The following is a 25,155-nucleotide window of genomic DNA, read 5'->3' on the forward strand; positions in this document are numbered from 1 at the left end:
TCGTTCCTGCTGCTATTGCTCTTTAAAATGTCTTCAGAGAAGTTTTAGTTGTTTATGTTGCAGTCTGTTCCTTTCTATCTGCTTTATGCTCTGAATGTCTGTGTGCAATGCTGATGCCTTGTCCTGGTGCAAAACAAATAAAGTTACCTTTTACCACTCCGTCACCAGCTGCTCTTAATGGAAAATGCAAATCTACTAACTAGAGCATCATGATGAATGTAACCTAGTTGGCATATCAAAGGCTTATAAATACCACCATCAGAGAAATATAAATTCCTCATGTGAAGACCACAGCCTCAGCCACACCCTAAATCTGTTTGGTAATGATTTCACTTACCATTAATTACCATTCACCCTAAACTTACTTTCATTCCACTATTAAATTTGAGTTTTCATTATCAAAGGAAAGCAGCACGTTCAGTTTCAGTATTAACTTTACTTGTTTGACGTATAAGTAGTAATAAGTAGTTTAAGCTGTATTCATTTCCTTTCTCTTTTTCTTGGCTCACCGTTCTGCTGGTCTGATTGAGGCTGGGATTTTGTTAGCTATTCAAATTTCTTTGCACCTATTACATTTTGGGTAAATAAAAAAAACTTTCATTTGCAAGTTAACAAATCAGCTGTAACTGAGTCAATGAGACGAGTAAAGATTTTCTAACAAACTTAGGACAATGACAGAAGGTCCATTGTTAAATTCAGGCCACAGACACCTCTGATGTGTTTCTTCGTCATTGATTCAGCTGTGTACTTGCCCGGCGCTTCAGTTGTTCTTATCTACGTGACATATAGTGACACTCTGACTGACCCTGTGCTGTAGCCAGCAGTATGGAAACACAGTGGATGCTTTACCATCTATGTAAACAGTCTTTTTCTTACCTAAGAATTTCCTGCCTTATTTGGTGCAACATAGCCTGTTGCAGTGTGGAATGTAGCTTTTGGTCTATGAACACAAATATGTGGCACAAAAATGAGTATATATAGGAGCCTTTGTTCCATTTTAAGCTCCCCAGTTCCTGTTTGAAGCTGCTGCCCAAGCAAACAAAGGAAGGAGGAATTTAAGGTGGAAATGCTTTGTGGGGTCACACACACTTTCAGATGACTCAAATATGGCGTATGGGAAGTGGGACATGTGACTGAAGACAATTGTAGCTTTACGTGCTGATAAGCAGAAGAGTTTACTGATGATACCTGTGACCTTTTATGTGAACGAACTGGTTTCAGAACACGGCAGTTCCGAAATAATCAGTGTACCCGTCGATTTCATCCAAAGCCAAACCTTTGCACACACTTCCCCAGATGGTCTCTTGTACTTCATCTCAGATTTAGCTGTGCTGTTGAATATATTGCATCGGACAGGATGTTTTTCTCATATAGGCATCTGGCGCTTGTAGGAAATGTTTTGAAGCGCAGATGCTCTGCCATAAGTTTGCTGTTGGTCAAAGTGGCCTCTGCAAATTGGTGGCTACTATAAAAAAATGCAAGCAAATTAGAGGGCGTTCAGGCATGGGAGCAAGAGTTCAGTTTTTCATGTGAGAGAGACCAGAGTAGAGCTTTGAGAACAGTAGGGTTCATAAGTCTACACATCACAACGGCCCTGACGCTCACTTTTATGGCTTCCATGTGTAATTTCAAATTCTGTGGTTACAGCATCCCACCCTGCTGCAGAGGCAAATGCTCTGCAGCTGCAAATCACCGCGATTTTCTGGATGGCCTGCTGTAATATTAACGGCCAATGACGAGGTTGGGATTAACACCAGATGAGACGAGATCCCATGTCGGCTGTAGAAAATCTCTGCAAAGGTTCACATCTCACAGCTGACGTTGGCTGAAACGAACACTAAAGATACTTGTTCTGTCCTTTGTCCTTCATTTGTTGGAAATTTGTCTTGTAACTGTTCTCATTCCTGAGGTGTCAAAGAGCGTTGCTTCGTCCAGTCCCTTTGTTTTACATACTGAGTCCCTATTTGCGTCAGTGATCGTCACTCTGAGCTTTCAGTTTACCTCAAACAAAACCCAGACGCTGGAATATTAGACAGCTAAAGCAATGACATATGATATAAAGTAAAAAAGTATTTACTTTTTACTTCATTTACTAAGACGTGGTTAATAAATTAATAATAGCACCACAAACTATCAATTCTAAGCATTTTAAAGAAGAAGCCGTGTTCTTTCCTCAGTGACTAGTCACAGCAACGCAGAACATACTGTATGAAAATGTTTACAGGGCAAAACAAGTGTGTTTTAATTTCAAATGACTCCGATTTAGCTAATAACTCGATTTGGAGTGTAATAAGTCTGCAGGAGCACTTGCAACAAGCTCTCCAACTGACATCATTTTGATTCTAAAGGGCCACAAACCCCCCCCCCCAAAATACCATCACAGATTCCACAAATTGTTGCACAGCTCCCATGTTGAGTCTTTGTTTACGTCTGGTGATCTAAACAACACGGCTGCTGCTGTTTGTCGGGAGACATGAAAAGTATTGGAAAATGGAGCCGCGCCAAAGAGCAGAGTGCAGCTTCCACAGCGGGACACCTCAGTTCTCCTCCAGGCTCGGCTGACGTAATCAGCTCCAGCATGTGCACTGCTCACTGACCACCTTTCCTGCAACTCTAATCGCACCGCGTGAGGGTCTGCAACCCGTCTCTCCTTTTTCGACGACAGGAAAAAGACAATCCAGAAGAGCAGACAGTGCAGGCTCTGCAGTTATTTATTTATTACGGTCATATATTAAAAGCCTGCTCCTCTGCAGGCCGGCAGGGATCGGCCTGGAGGTATGTGTGAGTAATGAGGCGATGTCCAGTCAACTGTCTCGGCTCCCCTTTTCCTGTGTAATTACCTGTGCTGTGCTGTGGCAGGCTCATCATTTGGATATTTTATTGTGTGTGTGCTTCCAAGCAGTCAATCGCCCAGTCAGGACGAACACTCGTTAGTTCTAGTTCCCAAATTGAAACCTGCTCTGCAAAATGCCCCCAAAGTCTTAGATTTAATAGGGCTGTTGCTCAGCACTTGTCCAGACATACAGTATATGTGTCAAAATCTAATTTGAAAGACAGACATCGCTCCCACTATTAGGACTATATAGTTCTAAAACCTGCTGAGTTTCACTCCCGTCTGTGAATTAATTGTGTTTCCAAGAGCTGTGACTAATGATGGATCACTAAGCTTTGACTGAAAAAGTAATTCTGAAAATATTTTCTTTGTTTTGGTCTGTGGGTTTCACTGGAAATGAGACGTAGCGTAGAAGTGGAAGTGCAGCTGAAATTCTACTTCAGTCCAATAGTTCTTGAACCATGGGAAAGTCCAACCCCAGCAGCAGTGGGCTATTCTAGGGAGGGCCAGAAATAACAACTCCAGAACTCAGAACTGAAAGTTTGGTTCCTTAAGTTTGAAGATCCAAGTTCCCTAAAGGTTTCTAGTAAAGTTTCTGGGGTGGAGGTGGGGGGATTTCCCACTCCTCTTGAACCACTGCTGTTTCTGTTAATCTCTGGCTCCCCTCACTGTGAGACCCTTCAGGAATATTCATTTGAAAAACTGTGAACTTTTTGTCAAGAGTTTCTGTTTTGTTCTCGATGGCTCTACTGCTGCTGTGTGACTTCCTCTGTCATCTGACTTTGGGGGGAAAAGAAAGTTTCCATGTGCAGATCCTCTCTCAATATGTCAGCAGACAAAATCTGAGAAGGTTCTGACTTTCAGGAGTAAACCGCAAAAAACACCAACTTCCCACTTCCGTGCCTACACTGTAAGTCATTGCATGGTTACCTAGAAAACTAGTTTGGGAGGCATCCGGGTTTTATTATTTTATCTACAGGCTAAGTGCTTGTCTGCATTAAAAGCAAGTTTAATGTGGCGAAACAGAATTTTTTATTGCAGGACACCGGCTGAGAAAGCTGGAGCAGCAGTTTTACTTTAGAAATTCATACATTAAACAACAAACTAGATTTTCTCACTAACGTCTGCCAAATGAGCAAGTGACATCCACATCCCTCAGTATCACTCGCTCTCAACACACATCCACTGACACCTCTTCAGGAGCCGTTTCCTCTGAGTCGTTGCCTTTTGTTATTCAGGGATGAGACAAATTCGTGCTCCCCGGGGCTGCGTTCACACTTCACAGTTGGGTCTTGGTTGATGTGACTGCACATAGACAGGATGTAGACCGTACCCAAAATGCACTGAGCTGAGTGCTTAACTGCCTTCCATGATCGTCACTGTGTTTTAAAAAAAATTGACAGACTTTTCATTTCAGCTAGACCACATAACAGTGTTACTACACACGGGATCTAAATAAAAATGCACGACGAGTTGCATTGCATTGTGCTTCTTGCCAGATCACATTGGATTATGATGTGCCAAAAGTTAAATTCTTGGCTTTGAATTCTTGCACTCTCTTACCCAGCACCCCTGCACTGGGACCCCACTGTGCCAACTGCTCTCTTATTTAAATGACTGGAGATGGCTGCATGTTGTTATGCAGTGCTATTATTTGATTTGTTTTACATTTACTTGTCCTCCGTCTTTGTTAGCCCAGTTTTCCCACTGTTGTATCTGTTAAATTTAGGTGTTTTTGAATATTCGTGCAAGAGCTGTATGCAACCTGCATTAAAAAATGCAAAAGCATTTCTCAGTGACAAATGTTTTTTTTTGTCCTTTTCGGCTTGTCGCGTGAGTTCAGGGTCGCCACAGCGGACTTTTTATTTTATTTTTTTCAACTAAGACTATTTGGCATTATTTATTTCGTAGGCTTTAAAGGGCCCCAGGTAGAGCAGGCACTACTTAAGTGGCAGGTAATGGACATCCAAATAAATAAATAAAAAGGGGGGAAATGTAGCTGACAGCATTTTGTGTGTAAAATTATAGTAACAAGAATTAATTTAGAAACCAATCAGTACTCAGTTATCTGTCATTGATTGTCATATTCAAAAAAATATTAAAAAATGTTCTGTACTGATTTACATACTGTTGAAACTTTAAGCGTTCATACGTCACACGTTGACCTGCGTCAACCGGAAGAGAGGAGGGTCGCTGTGTCTGTGTCTGAGGGTTGTTTACATTTGCTGTAGCCCCTCAAAATGAATCCTACGATGATCAACTCGACCAACTCCGTTTCAACAACAAAAAGTAAGAATCCCATGAGCAACCCGACGTGGTTGATTAGTTTTTATTAGAGCTCAGACAGTCAGAGTTGCACAGTTCTGTAGCTAGGTTAGCTAGCTGTTAGCTGCTAACGTTAGCTTCGTTTGTCACAAAGAGCACGAATGGCTTTATAATTTCATTTTAATCTGTTTTAAAGTCGCTTAAACCGTTGTTCATGGTTGCCCTGATTGCACACTGACACTCTGGGTCTTTTGCACTATGGTTAGTAATTTTCACTGTGCATATATTTAAATTAAACTGTTGTCCATCTATCCAGGTTGTAGTTTCAGCTAACAGCTTGCAAGCATAGATGTACTGAAGCTAGTATATTGTTGCTGCATCAAGGTGTACACACCTTGTTAATAATGGCGACTAAATGGCTCTGTTAGCTCTTATTTAAATTTTCTTAAGTGTCTCAGCCTTTTCCTAAACTAGATTTTCTAATTATTTCCCCCATTCATTCATTCATTCATTCATTCATTCATGAGTCCTATAATTTATTATCTATTCATTATACATTTTAAGTTTCTCTATTAGTTTCACTATTCCCTATTAAATCCCTATTGTGAAGCCCCAAGACAGATCAATCAGCGCTTTCAAAAATATTGGACTCCTATCCCAGTCACATCTTAGATATTAAGAGAGGATAATTGTATTTGTGCTGCCTGTTTAGAATGCAGGATAATATCATATTTCATGCAGGCTTTTTAATAATGTTGTCATCGAAATGTATATAACATATGTCAACTATGAAGTTGTTTGTATTAAGTTGGGTTTCTGAATGTGCAGGGAAACGAGAAGCCGAGCGCTCTGTTAACTGGACAGTGGAGGAAACACAGGTGCTGCTGTGCGCCTGGAGTGATGAGCGAGTCCAAAAGAGTTTGGCGGAGAACCTTCGCAACCGCCATGTATTCAAACACCTCTCAGCCCGCATGAGTGAAATGGGATTTTCCCGGAGTCCCCACCAGTGCCGGCTTCGGGTGAAAACTCTGAAGGCTAACTATGTCAGAGCCAAATTACAGAGGAGCGTTGACAGCTCGCAGCCCTGCACTTTTAAATATTTTGCAGAGATGGATGCTGTTCTGGGTCGAAGGTCAGCAAGAGGGGAAGAAGGAACCTATTTTGTTTCTCCAGAGCGGATGGCTGAACCTCATCTTGACTTTATAGACAGGAGAGGAAGTACCTCATCAGATTTAAATACAGACAGTGGTGGACACCAGTTTGGATCTTTGGGAAGGATGGGAAGACAACGTTTAAGCTCTTTAGAGGAGAAAGGCGACCTGCAGTCATGGCAGCTGGACTCTGAAGTCAAGTTGGAAGACAGAGAAGATTCAGGGGATGAGCTTGAGTTAAGTGACGCAGTATTCCCACAGCATCCCAGAGACAGAGCCCAAGAAGTTTACCTGGAGTCATCCATTCATCGTGAAATTAGTATGTTCTGTGATCATATTTGTGCTTTTAACAAACTCAGCTTTGCTCCGTTTTCATCGAATTTCTTTTTTGTCGCAGAGAATCAGTAACTTTCCATAGTATCAATTATCAATAACAGCATTTGTATTTACTAATGCAGTCAGTTAAGATTTTTACGAATATGGTATGAGACGAGATATTTGAGATGAGATTTTTGTGTTTTTTAGTGCATGTGATAAAACTCCTGACTTTACTTTTGTGTTTATCAGCTCTTCAGTTTATGTCACTTGGGATGTATTAAAGTCTGTGGTGACACGTTACAATCACTGTTTTTGTTCAAATGTCCGGAACACTAAGATATCGCATTCACTGCCACACATTTATGTTGTGTGTCATAGGTACAGCAGTGGAAAATAGCTTGAGCACTCCTTCCCCACACGTAGTCCCTCCTCCACCTCCACCTATTCCTCCTTCTCCCCCTCCTGCCCAGTCCACAGCACCTCCTCCACCTGTACCCCCAGATCCAAGCCCTGACACCCTCTTCACCCCTGGCACTGGCCACAGTCACCTTGAGCCCTCATGCATAGAACCTGCTCTCAAACACCTGTCGCAGTGCTTCCAGCAGCTGGTGTCTGAGACCCGGGGCTTGCTAGTGCAGCTGGAGAGCCAGAGGCAGGAGCAGGCCCGCTGGCACCAGGAGCTCCTGGCCGAGTGGCTGCAGAGAGAGGAGCGGCGGCAGAGGGAGATGGCTGACAGGGAGGAGAGGAGAGAGAAAGCTCGGATGGAGCATGAGATCAGAGTCCTGCAGCTCCTCACCAGTCTAGCCAGAGAACACGGGTGTAGATGTGGGGGAAGACAGACTGCAGCAGAGGAACAGACTGGTCCAAAACCTACCATGAACAAAGATGAACATTAGGATGCACTAATATCAGGGATATCACAGTGGTTACCCAAAGTTTGCAGTGATATTAGAGATGGATGGATCGGATGGGACCAAAAACAGCACTGATAATGCAGGCACACATTCAGGATGTCTTGGTTTGGACTGCTTTGGAATTGGAATGTAGGAAAAACACTGTCAAAATCCAAGAGTATGTGAGTATAAGAAGATAATTGTTGACTGACAGCCAGTGTTCAGTTTGCCCTGAGGTGTCAGGTAATTGACCCAAATGTAATAGAACAGTTTCATGCACTTTTATATAAATATCATTTTTATAAAAATATATATAGATATTTTTAACCAGGTTCTGTTTTCCTCTGAGATTAACGTTGACTGCAACGACAGAAAAGTGTTAATCTATACGGGTACTTGGCAATATTGACACGAAGCTAAAGCCAAGTGAGAGTTTTATCACTTCAGTTTCTGCAGTGTTGGTGCAACTGCACCATAGTGAAAACGAGCTGCGACATTGCTATGTAAAAAAAAAAACTGTCACGTTTTATAGATGCGTGTACTTTTTGACAGGTACCATCCTCACTCCGTAAATTACACGGGATTATGTGTTACAGTTGAATTTAGCAGGAGAATAATTATCCCCATCAGTAACAACAGCTCCATTTGTTTTAGACCATCTTTGTTTGATTTCATGATCTGTGTTTCCAGTCAACTAATCAGGCTCCAAGTAAATCTTATATGTTACAGTTTAATCTCAACACTTGACAAGTTAAATATAGAAAAAATAATATATCAGGACCCTATAATTATTTTGGCATTATTTAAATATAATTATTTAAATATATCTTTATTTTAGAAACTATGAAAAATGTTTTATTGGAGATGACTTTTCAACACAGATAGTAGCTGCAGAATCATGTTAGTTTGAGATTATTAGATACAAAGCAAGCAGTGGCTCAGTTGGTAGAGTGGCATCCTACCGACCATAGGGTCGAAGGGTCGTGTCCCACTCCTCCCGACCACATGTCAAAGTGTCCCTGGGCCAGACACTGAACCCCCAACAGCCCGTCCCGAGGCCCAGCCGCGCAGTGCCGGTCCCAAGCCCGGTAGAAATCGGGGAGGGTTGTGTCAGGAAGGGGATCTGGTGCAAAAACTTGGGAAACTGGGAACTCAACATGTGGTCAAATGATCTGTTGTGACGACCCTGAAGTCACGGGATAAGCTGAAAGGCCAAAAACAGGGTTAAGACATAGACTTATTAAAATGTATGTTAAACATGAAGGTAGACTTATGCAATATAAACACAGCATGTAGACGCAGTTCGTCAGAGTTATCTTAACTATAAGGATCATTTCTTAATTGGATGCAGATATGATTAGGAAATATAAATAGGCGCGGCAGAAATGTGGAGCATCTTACTTCAAATCCCGCACATCGGGCTGGATAAGAGACATTTATTAACTCTTGTTTTTCTTCTGTAAAACACTCATAGTGCTACAAAACTTTATCAAATGAGCACATTTGACACATATGAACACAAAACAATTTCTTTTCCACAAAAGGATTCTTCCTCTTCTTCCTGCAACACCCTTCTTTTCTCTCACACTCCGAGGAATTCGGTTTTAATAAACCCCCAGGCCATAGCTGCCCCATGCTGTTTGTTGCCTGAAAAGACAGGGAAACTGGGAATCTTTCACTTGGCAATTCATTATCGATTGCCCTAAAGGCAGGGAGAGTGTGAGCGATTTGAAATGTGAAAGGCCCCTCTTCCCTTAGCTTTTCAAGTGCTAAAGCCAGATTGTAATCGAGATGGGTCAGGGCTCTGATTGTGTTATACAGACATGTTTAAAAGCAGATACAGGACTACATGCAGGACACAGTTGGTGATATTATTCTTATTGTCATATTGAAAGACTAAAGCCAACACTGAACCCACCCTACTAACATGTATTGTCTGTGTATTCCAAGCCTGACATATCTTCTTCCTTTGTACCACAGAGCTCTATTGTTGTCAGATCATATTAAAAAAACACCACAATGAGCCGTGCTGAACATATGAACCCAGGCTTTCACTGCTACTACTGTTGGAAATATAATCACAGGATCAGTAAACGTGTATTAATCCTCCACAGAAAATAGTCCCCGGCCAATGCACCATTTCCTCCTGTTTAAAGACAATTGTTAAAAGCTACAGTGCATCAGTTTAAAAAAAATGAATAAGCCTTTATAAACGGAAAATAAAACTACACATTTTTGACCAGTGTGTGAAGATTTGTGCCCTTGGTAAGAGCACATGGACTGGGAGCTTCAGGGCCACTGACACGGCCTATTGACGAGGTTAGTTGAGAAGAGAAGTAAAGGTCTGTGTTGTGTTGCTCCTGCGCTGCTAATCTGCTCATGTGTCACATTCAGTTGGTGTAGTAAAGCGTCAAGACAAACGAATCCAAAAGTGAAAGGCATCTCAAAGAAATCCATTTAAATATTTAAGTCTTATTAGGCCTGTTTCTTCTTTGTCCCACTAGCTTGGAAGACCTGCTCAAAATGAAACGGTAGTCCAGCCTTGACCATTGTGTCTTTTCTGCAGGTGTGTACTGTGTTTGTGTGCACGGTGATGGCATAATGCCTGCAAGCCTCGTCTTTGTGGTCGAACTCAGTGTGCAGACATTAAAGTGAGAGAAAAGCCAGATTAATACATACACGTAATACAAATCTGCACTAATCCCAGATTGTGTAATAGCTCTGGATGTTGACAAGATTTGAGACGATTCACCGTTATTTTATCGCGGCCTATTACTCTAGTCGGAGAAAGTCGGCCGTGCACTAAGGATTGTCTGACGACACAAACATCCAGTTTGCAGCCTTTGGTTGTTCAGTGGAACCGATTTTTCCATTCTTTAAAGATAAACAAAGTCAGGGATTTTGTGGTTTTTGTGTTATGACATTTTTGCATATAAAAGGTAGAAGCAAGTTGGAGTAAAAATGTTTTGTATGGTAACCAAACTGGTATTGTCGGTGACAGCTCCCTCCTAATTGACCTGCCTGGTTGAATAAAAGCTACAGAAAACCAGTCAAACCAATAGTCGCACAGCGGCCCACCTACAACTGAGGGAACACACGCCAAGATTAAGGGTTTACTGGAGAACACTGCATCAAAGGATTTAACACAGTTGCCATTTAAATGTGATTATGGTTTCCATGTTGATTTATCTGAATCAGTACACACTCCCTTTAGAAATTCCAGTATTCAGTTCCTTCTTGGAGCCAGTCAGTTCTCTCCAAACAGCAACTTCCTTTGTATGTGTTTTCCCCATTTAGAGACGGTTGTCACCTTGAATTATTTGGACAAATAATGAACGTCACTATTCAGTCGGTAAATTGGACGTTTTGTTGTGTTGAGGACAAGCTCGACTCTTTTCATTCCACGCAGGATTTTGATGTGATTTGCGGTGATTTTAATGATTTTATTTCCATACACGACTTACAAGACTTGATCCTCAAAATGACACGTGCAAACAAACAAAAGAGGAAAAGGGTGGGGGGTGGGATGGAAGATGAAGAGAGGGGCAACAGAATGGGAGAAAGTAGGGGTAGAAGGGGGGGAGGGAGTAAGAGAGGAATGTGAAGACAATGAGTGGGTATGAGAGGGACAATTTGGATCCTCGTGTCACAATTAAAACATTAATTCTACAGGACAGAACAATTATTACTGAGCATTTTATTATAATTATTGTAGTATTGTTGTTACTCTTATCATATGTGTTGGACAAATTGAAGTCTTTTAGTCATGCTAGCACCGTGACACTTGAAATGTCACAGTGTGGGATCACTTTGATGCATTGCAGTGAAATTCAGCGCAGTCATTCAGGTTTCTAAAGAGTGATCTGAATCACACTCGTCAGATTACATCATGACTACGGTTCTTATATGTTGTAACACTATAGATATGTGCGAGAACAAGCGTTCCAAACCCTGCCCTGCTTGTTTTCCAACTATCCCTGCACTGCCCGCTGTATTTTTACTGTCTATTACCTGGTGGACTGCTGGAAGATACCATCTTAGATGAGTGTGGGGGAAGACAAAGCAAATTGGTATCTACCAACTGTGATTGACTGAACACACCTGATCCAGGTGATCAGCAGTGGGTAGGGTACAAGTTAGGCAGGGACAGTTGGATATAAAAAAGCAGGGCAGGGGTCGCCGGGGACCAGGGTTAGGAGTAACTGGGCTAGAAGACCCACATGCTTGTAGGGCCAGTAGGTCACTATCGTGCAAAAGTATGTGCTGCACTGTTGTTTGGTTTAAACACGAAAAGTAAATTCTGATTGTTAGGTTTCGGCACAAAAATACACTGTCTGTTTTGTCACCCTTCATTCCCCCGACCTCTGCAAAGACCTTATCTACTATGAATGACATCTTTGACACCCAATGACAGTCACGTCCCTCCTTTGATGATCCCCGTTAAGATCCACCCTCTGGTCAAAATGTACATTTTTCCAGATGTTTCACTCATGAAGAACACCCAAAGCCAATGACATTTTCATTATCCTCCCTAATGTTTAATGCTAGCACTGCTAACATGCTAATCTAAAATGGTGTTCACGGGAAACGTTACGCCCAGTAAACTTCAGCAATCGCTAGCATGGCTGTATTCATTTCAGGAACAACACGGGTAAATGTCTTTTGCCACATTCTAAACACGATACAATAATAACTCAAGTATTATTACAAAATATATATAAATATTAGATTATATATATTTCTATACTGTTCACACATGGCGACCTATAATATATGGATATAAACCCACTGTTGCCTGTTGACTTGTATTTTTATATAATTTGTGGAACAAAAACAAACCTCACAATCCTGTGTCATGATTGATCAGCTGAGACGCTGAACCCGGGGTCAAAAAACAAAAGGAAAGAAAAAGAAAAAGAAATTCCAGCGTGGATGTGACGGGGTTTATTGACAGGCTTGATTCATTAAATGTTATTGATGGGTGACAAAATCACGGGGGATTCATCCTCTGCTGGGTGTTTTATTTTAATTTCATATTTAGTTTCCTACTTCATTAACTCAATCAGCTTTACATCACCATGGATACATACAGAAAAAGCATGTTTTAAGAAAATGAAATAAATACATTTGCTTCTGGTTGTGGACACAGTTGTAAAATCTGATTTCTCAAAGCTTTAATTGTGCTTCTAATTGGATCAAAAATAACAGTGAAACCACCATAATCCTCTCAGTCATCCAGGGCAGGTTTGGACTGAACCCCGACTGGGTGTTGGGTGCCTGGTTTTCCCCGATCTGTTATTATTTTCTCTGAATTTAAAGTCCGATGTTTTCCCACCACTCAGTCTGAAATTCCTGTAAAAAAAAACAAAAAACACCCAACTGAATTTATTGAGACAGAAGAGGAAGAATCAGATACAGATGGAAAAAAAAAACGTCAGTGTGTGGGAGAAAAGGCGAGAAAGAGAAATGAAACAAAACAAAAAAAAGGGGGGGGGGGACTTCTCTCCTCTGATTGGCTGCTGCCTCTCCCTCACAATAAAGTCCAGGGGCTGGTCGCGGCTCCGGCAGCTCAGACGCCACAGAAGGCAGCGGCGGTGCGACACGGACAGACTTCTCGTGTGTTTACGCGGCTTCTCTCTTCGAACTCACCTGCTGCGGCTCTGAGAACGGGAATCAACGTTTAATCCACGTCTCCAGCTGAAAAAAACGCCGCACTGAGCGGCCGGAGCCGGGGGACGGACTGCCGGGCTTCACCGCCTCCGTTTATTCACACGTAAAGGGGAGAAAGTGTTTTGGCAATCGAAACGCCGTGTGGGTCACATTCTGGGGAAAGGATCCGAGCGGACATCGGTGCCTGGAAAGCTGCTTGTTGAGGTGAGCTTGGTTTGGTTTCGAGGATTCTCCTTGAAATGCTCTGTTGTTGTTTTCATGCGTATTGGACAGGGAGGTTTGGCCAAAGTGCGCGCAGGTGGCGGAAAGAGCGCACTTTCTGTGCAGCCGTAAAGGACCGAGGCGTTTGTACATAAAACGGGAAAACTGGCTAAAAATGTGCACTAATGACAACTACCAGGATTTAGATGCGTTTGCGGTTTGGGATCTTATCGCTGCTGCGGTCGTTGGCAGTGCGCCTTTATGGACTTTGTCCATTTCTTTATGCTAGAGAATGAAAACGCGCAGAATTGACCGACTTTACTAAATAGGTCTTTTTTTGGGGTTTCATTTTTGCCAAAACGTACCCCAATAATTGGATTTTAGAATTGAGTGTCAATGGCGGACTATTTTTACCCTCACTAGGTTACCTTCTGACTAAGAGGATTCCCCCCCCCCCTCCCCCCTCACAGTCTTTTCTCTCCTGCAAGACATTGAGGGATCAGTCAAGTTAATCCCACATCTCTCCTGAATAACTCTGGCCTGTCTTCCGTGGCTTTCCGTGCCACTGCACTGTAATACAAGCATGCGTTGGGTTTTCCTTAATGTGCTGACAAGTGAAATCCGTTTATTGGTGATTTGGCAGGACGATGTGAGTGCGCCTCTCCTGGAAACACTTGATTGAGTTACTGTTGCTGTGGATTACGTGCTGTTCTCTGGTGCCGTGTAGGCTTTGGAAAAATGCGACCTTTCGATCACGGAATATGGGTCTTTGAGGATCAGCAGCCTGATATTTGGTGCAAGTGCTGATGGAGATAAAAAAAAAAAAAAAAAAAAAAAAAAAAAAAAAAGGTGTGTGGGCTGCAGCCCTGTGTGTGTGTGTCTGTCATTTAAGCTTGGACTAGACTGACAGAGCTAAAATATTAGTGGCAATATGGGAGTTTTGGCAGTTTTCATAGTATTGAAAATGTAAAAAATTTGGGGCAGATGTTTTGTCTTGCAAATATGAAGAAATCTTTCTTGGGAAAACAGGCTTCAAACCTCTTGCTGGAGGTTTCAGAATGTAAGCTCTGTTTATCAGAGAGGTACTTGCCTTAAATCATGACCTGCTTTTTTCCTGGTGAAATTATTCCCCATTCCTGACCTGTTTTTGACTCTGGAGTCGAGATGAGGGGGAAGAATCAGAGAATAATGCTCTGTGCTGGGTGTTTGAGTGTTCTGCACGAGGCATTCACGTAGCTGTTAAGGACCAATGACGCCAGGTGACAGAATCCTACATGGAGGCTGTGATTTTCAGCACTCGGTGCAACAGCTGCAAACATTCCCCCTCAGACCAAACACTGGGTCCATCATGGGTGTAAATGGAGTCAGGAAAGGTGGTGGAGCCGTGAGAGTGACTGCAGCTTTTACACTGATGTCCTCTCGACTCTCAAGTCCTACTGCAGTGTTGCTCAGCTTCTTGCTTGGAGAATGTCCTCCTTCTTCAGTTTGTCAGCCTTTGAAGGTGTAAAGAAGCATCGGGACAGGGTCAGATTACTGTGTCACAATAGCTTCTGATTTTCAGTTTAGCCTAGAGCAATGTAATTCAGGTCTGCATTGAAGAGCTTCTGGACTTTTACATTTAACTTTTAAGGCTGCAGCCAGCTTGTAGTACTAGCGTCAGATAACTGCCCACCAGCTGTCTTATCCAGAGTAGTTCCACGATTCCTCCGTGGCCTCCACAGCCACTCTGCTATCTCTTTACCCTCATTTCCTCGAGCCATGGATGAGTGAGATTCCTCATGCTTTTCAGTGTTTACGCAGTGGAGGAGGGAGGAAGGGCTGCTTGTTGATTTACTGATGTCTCAAGAAGTGTCTCTGTGCCTCAATCCCATTGCCCCCACTGTCATCGCCTCCTTCTCTGCTCAGCTTCAACAAAGCAAACACAAAGCAGCTTTCTGCCTTTTCTCTTTGGCTTTTATTTCCTGTTCTCCACCGCATCGCCGGTATTCATTTAAGGGTTGCAGTGGATGTTTTATTACATCACAAATCTCCGAGCTTTACTGCTTTGACCTCGCTTTCCCCTAGTGGTTGCAGGGGGATCTTTGGGATAACTGCTTCAGAAAAGAGCCTTAATTGTAGAAATGACTGACCGGCTGCTTGTGTGCATCTCCTGCACCATGGGAATGATTTTTATCAATTTTTTTTTTGTTTTTTACAGCCTCTGAGCTGCTGATGGAAGCTCATCACGAGCAATGGTTAACACAGTGGACAGGGTGGGGAGGGAGCTACCCGTTGGAGCCCAGAGCCCCACCCATATGTTTGGAGGCACAATTACCTGCATTACAAGCCTAAAGACAATCTGACGTTAAAGCTGGGTTTTTCACTCCTAGTGTGACATTTGCCTGGGGAGGTTTGGTGCTTTTTAACCTGCTGACCTTCTCTGTTTCACCATTTCCCACATGAAAAGATAGAGATCTTTATATTAATGCATATTAGAAAAAGGGTGCAGAAAGCCCCTGAAGAGTCAGCTCTTGAACCAGGCCATCGTCTTGAGAGACTCATGGTCATGAGATGGTCAGTCAAGCTCTAAGCCAACAAAAGAAGTGGAAAGTGTGACTGTGTGAGCGCAGAATAGACTAAAGTATTAATATTAACCCCTAACATGATTTGGGGATCATATTTGTAACCTTTTGAAACCACAGTTGAACTCATGAGCGGGAAGAGACGGAATATCCTCTATTTTTTTTAAATTTACGCCTGAACCAGACCTGTTTTACACACTGAGGCAGATGGCCACACACACACACACACACACACACACACACACACACACACACACACACACACACACACAACCAGCAGGGCTATAATTAAAACCATTGACCCAACGTAAACAGACCCCCACACCCTCCTACCGTGAAGTGTGAGGCAAGCAGTGGCATTTTGTTAGTTTGTCTTCAGCTGCCACTCAGTCATCTCCAACGTTAAAACCAACTGCACCGCGCTAGAAGTTTGCTTTTGTCAGGCCCGTGGACTCGACATGTGGTTCCTCCACCCTCCACAGTTACACATGACGCCTGGGAGCCAATTGTAGATGGGCGTGTCTCAGTTGTTGCTGCTAGATGAGCATTAAAAGCTCATCACTGACCTGCATGAGCTGATCTCATGTTGTCCCCTATCAGTTTTATCAGCAGACATGTCCATGGCAGCATGAGATTAATCCACTTTGCTCAGCCCTGCCCAGATCAGAGAGCTGGAGTGCAACACGGAAGCAAAATTAGGTTTTATCAATTCACCATAAGATGCAATCAGAAATGTGTGTCTCACCTGTGCAGCATCAGCCATCAGTGTTCTTGATGGGGATTAGGAGGAGTTTAGTCATTTGAACTGTACATCAACCATAATAAAGCCTCTCTTATTGGTTAGGCAGTGAGCGTGGGATCAGGGAGTTGGTGATTCACACCACAGCTGAGAAGAGTAGTTGATCACCTGCTGTTGTTGATGTGCTTGTCCACCCCGGTTGTCTTTTATGAGGAGCTGCTCTCTAATTGTAGACGTCTGCAGTTGCACTTGGATCCTACTAAGTAATTCAGGACGTAACTAATGTGGTTGGAGGTGTTGTTGAGTTAAAAATAAAAACCTTCAGTGGAGTAAACACTTTCCTAAGGATCTCCCTCCGTCTGACTCGTGATCTCCCTGCCTCTCTGTGGTCAAGCCACATGGTGCAGCAGATGCTCGGGCTGCTGCGCTGTGACTCCTCACACTCCCTTTTCTCATGGAAATGGCCACGGTTGTCTGGCTGAATAATGGCGATGGTCGGCGCGTGTGCATTATGGCGCCGCATGCACGTGAAAGCGGAGGGTCGGGTGCTTTGCCGTGCGTGGGTGGAGGTTTGTACGGGAGCTGGTGAATAAGTGGGGTTTGGTTGGTATCGACATCACGCTGTTTGACCCTGCAAAGGCCAACAGAACTGCATCTCGTCATGTGTGAAATTTAGGACGTCAAGACTTTGATCGGGTGATGCCGACACCTGTGGTGTGCGGTGTGACTTCTACCTTACTGCAAACCAAAAGTACCACCGCAGCACAATCAAACGCTAAATTTATTTGAACTCTTTGTGCCAGTGTGTGGGCAGGTGCACTTTATGTTTCCTGGCATCCCTGCATCCGTCCCTGGCAGCACTGCAGCGCGTAAACCTTAAAGGCTTCCTGACTCGGCAGGCGGCCACAGGGCAGCATATTGTCACAGAGGCAGCGGTGAGAGGGTGTGTGGGGGCGGGATTGTTGCACCCAGTGCTGCCCCCCCCCGATGTGAAAATCCCCTTTGTGTTTCCCTGAGCCATAAGACTGCCTGGCAAAGGGATAGAGCTAAAGTGCCAGGTTCAAAGGTCATGTGGCAGCTAAGGGAAAGTGTGTGAGCTTGTTTTGCTATTTTTGTGAGAACCACATTGAGTTCTTGGCCTGACACTGAGGCTGTTATGATGGAGCTCACATCTCCAGGTCTGTTTTACCCCTTTTCCACCAAGCCAGTTCAAATGGCCTGGTTTGGAGCCAGTGCCCCATATGGAACCAGTTCAATGCATTTTGATTGGATACAGGTCCGTTCACGAGCAGAGACCACTAGTACTTGTTATCAGAAATATAAGGTAGCACTGCTTTGTGTACGTTCTATGTACACGTGGTCCCAGGTCTTCTGCTTTCTCTGCCTCTCGTGAAAGTGCAGAACGTGCGGAGCTACGTGCTCGTCGGAGCTCATCTTTGTGGCCCTGGTTCTTTGGTGCGTCACGGCCCTTAAACCCACATGATTGAGTTGTGATGGGTGATGATTGGTTCTGCCTCTTTGACACACACTGCTCCCTTCTTTCTGCCATGCACATGGCAGCAGTGAAAATAAAGAGGCAATGTGATCACACGTTGTGCTTTTCTGGGTAAAACCCTGCAGGGTACAGCATCTCTTACTGTTTTTGTTTTTGTTTTTTTGTTTTTCATGTTTGGGTGTTGAAGCACATTTATAGAACTTTTATGTCTGCATCACATAATCCATTTGTGTCGGACGGTTGACTGAATGAAAATGTGAAACCTGAATGCTGCATCAGACTTGTAAACTGTTTCTGAGACAGTGTTTAATTGGATCTTGCTGAGTGATGGACATGATCAGCCTGCACAGTTGTGACGGAGTCTAAAGCACAAACACTAGCAGGATTAAGGTTCAGCACTGAGCAAAGGGTCTTGTTTCCTTGTGATGTACATCTCTTTGTCTGTGATCTCTTCTGGATTAGTTTGGCCATCCTGAATCAGCATCTGTGGTGAAGTCTCTTAAACAGTCCTGACTGACCACTCCTGCGTTTTTTTTTTTTTTCCTTCTAGGACAACATGCCTCAGACACCACCATTCACAGGGCAGCTGAACGCTGGCAGCTACAACAAAAATCTGTACCAGACCAAGGAGGAGAGCTTCCCCGGCCTGTATTATCATGACAACAACCTGGTGTCTGGATCCCTGGAGGCCCTCGTTCACCATTTGGTCCCAACTGTAGATTATTATCCAGATGTGAGTGTTGTTTGACTTCTATATAAACTTTTTATAGATTAGTGGTGTTTTTTTTTTGTTTTTTTTTTTTGCAGCGTCATTAAAGAGTTAAAGCCTCTTTTGTGTCTGAGAAGCTCTAGTGCATTGAGGCGATTTTCTTTCTTTTTTTTGTGCATCTCTTTTTCTTTTTCTTTCCGTACATAATTTGTACTTTGAAATTCTCGGTTCTTTTCGAGTTAAAGCAAATTTTCAGACTCAAGTGGGACAGATTTCATCCTGACTCTCTCTTCTCTCCACAGAGGACGTACATCTTCACGTTCCTGCTCAGCTCTCGCCTCCTCATCCACCCATATGAGCTCATGACCAAAGTGTGTCACCTGTGCATGGAGCAACAGCGACTTGGCGATGCCCAAGCTGACAAGGTACACATGACAACCAAATGTGTTTAGGAGAACGTTGTCTTGTGCTACCGTTTACTCAGTGCCACGGTTTTTTTCAGATAAGAGTCAGGAAGATTGCTCCCAAGATCATCCAGCTTCTCACAGAGTGGACAGAAACATTTCCATGCGACTTCAGGGATGAGAGGATGATGCGCAGCCTGAAGGAGCTGACCCATCGGCTGACCAGTGGAGACGAGGTCAGGATGCTCTTTTATTAAGACGTGCAGCGCATTTACTTACTCCCACTAACCACACTAAACCTTGTGAGTAACAAAAGGCTCGTCCGCTGCTTAGATAACATGTTTGGTTTACGTAGGTGTTCTCATCAGCAGTGGACTGTGTGGTAGAACGCATGTGCAGCAAAGCTACTGGCACAGGCAGATTTTTTGCAGATAGCAGTGGAGGGAGGTGGTTTGGGCATCGCTGGCAACAAAGCAGTTTTTGATGCTGGCTGAGTTGGGGGAAAAAAGACCCATTGTTCATGGGCTATGTGTGTTTTTTTTTTTTTTGGTTTTTTTGTCAGCTCTGAGGTGCTTCTTCCTAGGCAGCATTTAGATTGTTGCACTGCCGCACAGCTGAATGTCGCTGGCTTAGTGTCATTAGGCTCCGCTGCACCGTTTGGATAAAAGTTTGGTCAGTGGACAATAACAGTTTTGTCCTGCACCCTCTGTTATTTTTGGTACAGACCCTCCTGTGATGGATGGTTAGATGTAGAGAAGCTGGTATGACGAGCAGTGACTCATAAACGGAAAGACTAACGTAAGCTAAAAAGTGATGATGATGATGATACCTGTGTTCAGCTCATGGGATCAGTGGCTTATTGACTTTCCTGTTGAGAATTAGATGAGAGGATTGATATCACTCATCTAGATACAGGGAGGTAACTGTCATTCCACTGGATTAACTCTTTGTTCGTTTTGGATTTTTTTTAATCAAGTATTTAAATAAGTCAAAGCTGAGGTTCAGGACTAAAGGTAATTATGTTCAAATTTGTCTGAGCTTCCTGTTGAGCTTCCTGTTGTGTTGTCCTCAGTGTCCACATTCACTCACATCTTTCCCTCCTCTAGTTTAGGGTTTAGTGTTGTTTTAGTTTAGACTCAATCTAGAAATATAATTTAATTAGTTATAATGAATCCGTTTTTTTTTTTTTTTTTTTTGCGTGTGTCTCTGTTCTATCTTTCATATGTGTTGGTGGGCTGGTCTTGGAAATGAGCTGCTCTGTATGTGTGTTTGAGGAGTGGGGGGGGTGTTGGTGTTAATAAGTAGACAGCAGGGGCTTGTTAGGGGCCAGACAGTGATGGAGGACACAAACATCCATCTGAGAAGTCATCCCTCGATCGTTCATCGCTCGAGACAAGAAAAACACAGCCCACCCACCTCCATTGATTTTTAACACAAGTTTCACATGACTCATCAATAGTACAAGGACGAGCATCGATCCTTTATTAATCCTGGAAATCAATACATTTCTCAGATGATGACCTTTGGACACATTCACAGCTCCCTATATCCACTGCCTTTGTGCAACCCCTGACCATAAAACTCATCTTAGATAAGCCCAGGCACATGAAGTCACTCCGTCTTGCTGTGTTTGGATGGTCACACAAACATCAGATTAATCAGCTGCAAATAACACCAACCCCTAAAGGACCGTTGTGATGGCTGAAATTGATTAGGGCATGGAGGAAACTTCCCTGGTACTTTTCCACGAGATAAGATCGTGCCAAGTATTAATAAAATAAAAGGCCCAGGTGCTTTCCCAGCTCTGCATGTTGTCTCCCATTGCAGGTAAAACTGAAAGTGATAACAGCCAACAGGGTTTTTTTTTGGCTGTTAGCAAACCTGTTGAAGAAAGAGGTCGTTGCCATATTTTTTCTTTTTACTTTCACTTCTTGTCTCTTTTTAAAGTAACCTGCCCCCTTGTGTGACTGCTCAAGTTCCTGTTGTGGCATGTCAACAAATCGGTCATCATAGCAAACGGGAATGATGGCTTCTCAGACACATCCCAGTTTCCCGTAAAACCATTTGTGTGGGGAAACGTTACGGAGGGAAGATGCAGGTTTTCTTTTTACATTTGGCATTAACAGACAAAAGCCCTTTCAGTGACTAAAGGTTACGAACACAAGAACACTGCATTTACTGTGTTTACTGGCAAAGCAAACGTTTCACAGCGGATGAACATCCCGCAGATGTGCGCTCATGATTTGCACAGCGTGACCATGAATGGTCTTTTAGTGAATTGGTTCTCAGGAACGTTTTGGTACCTCAGGTTCACAAATTGCCGCAAAGCAAATGTTGAGGTTAAGTTGTGATATTGTTTATCCATGTATCCATAGATGATAACTCGTGAGAATCAAACACGACTCACAACAGGACATTTCTGTTCCTCAAACAGAAATGGTCTTCATTCACGTTTCTCACGTAACGCAAACACCGGACCATGTGCAGGCCTGGAGCCTAGAGTTGGATGCTGGTCCTTCAGTGCATTGACCGCAGCACTCTGGGAAAGATTTGGAGTCCAGAATAGATGTCCTGAACATCTGGTCAAAGTCGCATCCAGACCGCACTCGAAACATTCCAGGACCTTGATCTCTGCAGTAAGACTGTCATTATGGATGTGGTTGGATATATAAGGACACGGCAGCAGAAGGAAAACAGGCAGTGTGATCTTGACTTGACCTCAGTTAGTGGTACAAGCTTCAAAATGTGCAGTTTTTATTTTGCGCCAAGTTATTTCTTTTTGTTATTTGCAGACCCAGTGCACTCTGTCTAAACTTACTGTGGAAAGTTCAGTGTCTGTATATCAGCTGCTCCCAACAAAAGTCATTTAAGCTTGTAAGTTTGTCATTGCTTCATAGCAAAAGTTACAATGTGATTATGACCACTTTTCTTTGAATGAAACACCTGAAAGCAACTTCATTTATGTAAATGACATTTACAGACAAAGTTTAGCACAAAAACCAGTGGTTGCGGTTCCATTCTTACGGTTAAAATGCTCATCTGTGCTTTCTATTCAACGACTTTGTGTCAGATTCCTCCTACGTTTAAACTCAGAAAGCTCCAGAGGTCTGGACTTACGAAAGCATGGACTGAAAACATGATCGCAACAGTTATAAAGAAGGGACAGAATTGTCAAACTGCTTAGCAGCACTTGGCAAATGAATGGTGAACTTTAGTTGGATGTTGGAGAGTGAATCCTGCCCCGCCGTGACTTGGCACTTTAGATTTGTTTGCAGGTAAAATAAACCTACCCCATGCACCTTGGATTACCTGAAAACAGCCAAGACTTTCTGTGGGTCAGGTGACGCTCCACAGGAAGTGACCCCCCCCCCCAGTTTCGGTAGTGATACGATGGTATGAACCCACCATGCGCTCCGTCATAGTGACTTGTACTGAGCAGCCATCTGTCACCTCAGGACCACTGCCAGGGTCGATAGCGCAGGGAACAGCATGTCCCTGCTAGGCCCCCTCATATGTAACGGCGATAGTTGTGATGATAAAATGTGACTCCCCTCTGTTCAGAAATGTCATGCACGCTGTTGTCTCCAAGATCTGTGACTATATTTATCCGACCCTGGCCCGTCCTCTGTTTGTAGCGGGGACAGAAGCTACGGCAGATGGTTGACTTTGAAGTGGCAACTGCAGCGATTTTCACTGGTGGCGTCTCACCGTGGTCAAACTGTGCAGGACTGTGGTCAAGCGTTGGCTAAGTGTGTTCTCAACAGTGTTGAGGATACTGCATGATCTGAATGAAGGCATTTGATGCAGGTCATCTTCATTATTGCATAACTCCCCTTGTATACTTTGGGGGGTTTGGGCACTTGAAAGTAAACAACAAGAAGTAGCCAACATTTGTCGTCATCTGCAGGAAATTGCTGTTAAGTGTCTTTCATTTGTCTCAGCCTTTCTTCACTTTACTGTTTGAAACCTCATTTCTCTGTGCAGCCTTATCTTCTCTTGGTCCTTAAAACTGCAGTATTCCACAGGGACCCAGTTGATCGACTGACGCGATGAATGTGTGTGTTTGTTTATCTGCCATCACACCCATCACAGCCACATCACTGACACACACGTGCATTAGTGATGCGTTGGGAAGTGAATCCCAGAAAAGGTCCTGCCCTGGGTCTTTCCTGCACAGTAATCAGACTTTGCTCATTTTCCCCAAGTGCCAAGTTTCCCAAGACTCCTTCCCACCCTGTTGAACTCTCGTCTTGTTTGCCGAACCCAGATTCTGGGGGGGAGTGTAATTGGCTGAACGTTAAGTGAGGAGGGTTGTGATTGTGAATAAAGAGGCCTCATCACCCCTGTTTTCGGACAGTTCATGCCAGAGCACAGGAGCCTTCATATCTATGCTTTTTATCACTCTGCTACAGAACAGTGGTTCGGGATTAGAGACCTAATCTGACACCAGCTGAGCTGAAGAAAGTGTCTGCTGGTGGTTTCAGTTCAAATGACATAACATTCAGCCCTTTTTGGGGCAAAACCTAATGGAAAAGTTGTCTGAATTCCAGTGCATGTCTGAAAGGGGCTACTGTCCCCTCATTGTAAAGAGTTGTGTATTAATTGCAGAATTAATCCTCTAACGTTCCCCTATTTCCCTCCTCAGGTTTACAGGAAGGCAGTCGGTCAGATGAGCCAAGGCCTGATCAGGAGGTTAACGGTGCTCAGTCAGTACGAGGAGGCGTTGGTCAAGATAAACGCCACCGCAGCTGAGAGACTGACGGCCCTTAAAGCGAAGCCCCAGGCGGGCATTCAGAGAGACATGCTGTCCATCTGCAACGACCCCTTCACTGTCGCCCAGCAGCTCACACACATAGAACTGGTAAGAGCAGAGAAGTTGTTGGACTTTTTATAAAAGATTGTCAGCAGATACGATATAGTGAAGTCCTGTCATGTCGTCACAAAGTAAATCGATGACCTGCAGAGAACCTGTGAGAGCAGACGTGTGTGATGAATGGAACAAGAATCTCTAAATATTCAGGGTTTAATGTCACGTTGATGTAAAATCCAAGAGGAGAGAACAGTCTTGGGTTTGTACATCCGAAGAAGAACCTGTAATGAAATAAGAGAAAAATATTGATTTTTAAGCTCTTTTTTTCCTTTCTCCCTTTTTCAGGAGAGACTGAGTTACATTGGACCTGAAGAGTTTGTCCAGGCCTTTGTCCAGAAAGACCCTCTGGACAATGATAAGGTAACATCAGCAGACAAGAAGCATGTACAGTAGTTATGTCATGTTTTTTTTTTTTTCAAGGGTGTGGGCTAAAATTCTGTCTGCTCCGGGTTAGAAGTGAGACAGTCTGGTTTCATTTCCAGACGGATGTTAAGTTTACACAACGCAGAGACTGGCCAGCACAGGTCAGTGTGAGGGCGATTGTCTTCCAGACTGTAGCGGCAGACACAACAACTGTCCCTCACACGGAAAGAGCGCATACTTGGACACACCTCGCCGACTGTTTCCTCAGATCACCTCTGCGTCTGGATTAGATGAGCATGCATGCACCTTATCTCCTAGCAACCAGTACTGCCAAGGATTTGTTTTGGGAAGGGGTGTATGAGAGTCTGGCGGTGGGTTCTCTTGTCTGGCGTTCGGCTGCTAGGCAACAGTCTTTTCTTTTTTTTTTACATTTTTTTGGAAGGCTGACTTTTGTGGCTGGCCTTCCTCGTACCCTCCAACAAGCCACTTGGAGAAGACAAGAATAGCTGGATGTGTGTTTGCGTGTCGAAATGGGACGTGTCCACCAGCGGGAAACACTACAAGTACACAAGGCGAGTGGCGTAAGGCCAAAGGAATGTGTGGAATTAGATCAAGAGGAGTCCATACAAAGGAGTAGCATGCAGAGAGTGAATAATACTGGCCACTATTGTGCTTACACAAGC

The 25,155-nt window shown here is 43.6% G+C and overlaps 1 protein-coding gene across 2 annotated transcripts in view; it reads left to right on the forward strand.

Moving 5' to 3' along the window:
• Positions 1-7,495: 7,495 nt before the first annotated feature.
• Positions 7,496-25,155, forward strand: part of rasgef1ba (RasGEF domain family, member 1Ba) — a 28,808-nt gene continuing 11,148 nt past the window's right edge. The window contains exons 1-6 of one of the 2 annotated variants that reach the window (XM_067520421.1): positions 7,496-7,642; positions 18,677-18,859; positions 19,138-19,260; positions 19,338-19,475; positions 23,885-24,100; positions 24,395-24,469. In XM_067520421.1, coding sequence (XP_067376522.1) covers positions 7,526-7,642; positions 18,677-18,859; positions 19,138-19,260; positions 19,338-19,475; positions 23,885-24,100; positions 24,395-24,469 — 852 coding nt within the window. In that variant the 5' untranslated portion in view covers positions 7,496-7,525. Of the gene's footprint in view, positions 7,643-12,967; positions 13,335-18,676; positions 18,860-19,137; positions 19,261-19,337; positions 19,476-23,884; positions 24,101-24,394; positions 24,470-25,155 lie in introns of those variants that run through there. The other variant, XM_067520422.1, reaches the window with a different exon arrangement.

Source organism: Channa argus, chromosome 11 (genome assembly GCF_033026475.1).
Source record: "Channa argus isolate prfri chromosome 11, Channa argus male v1.0, whole genome shotgun sequence".
Taxonomy (NCBI): Eukaryota; Metazoa; Chordata; class Actinopteri; order Anabantiformes; family Channidae; genus Channa; species Channa argus.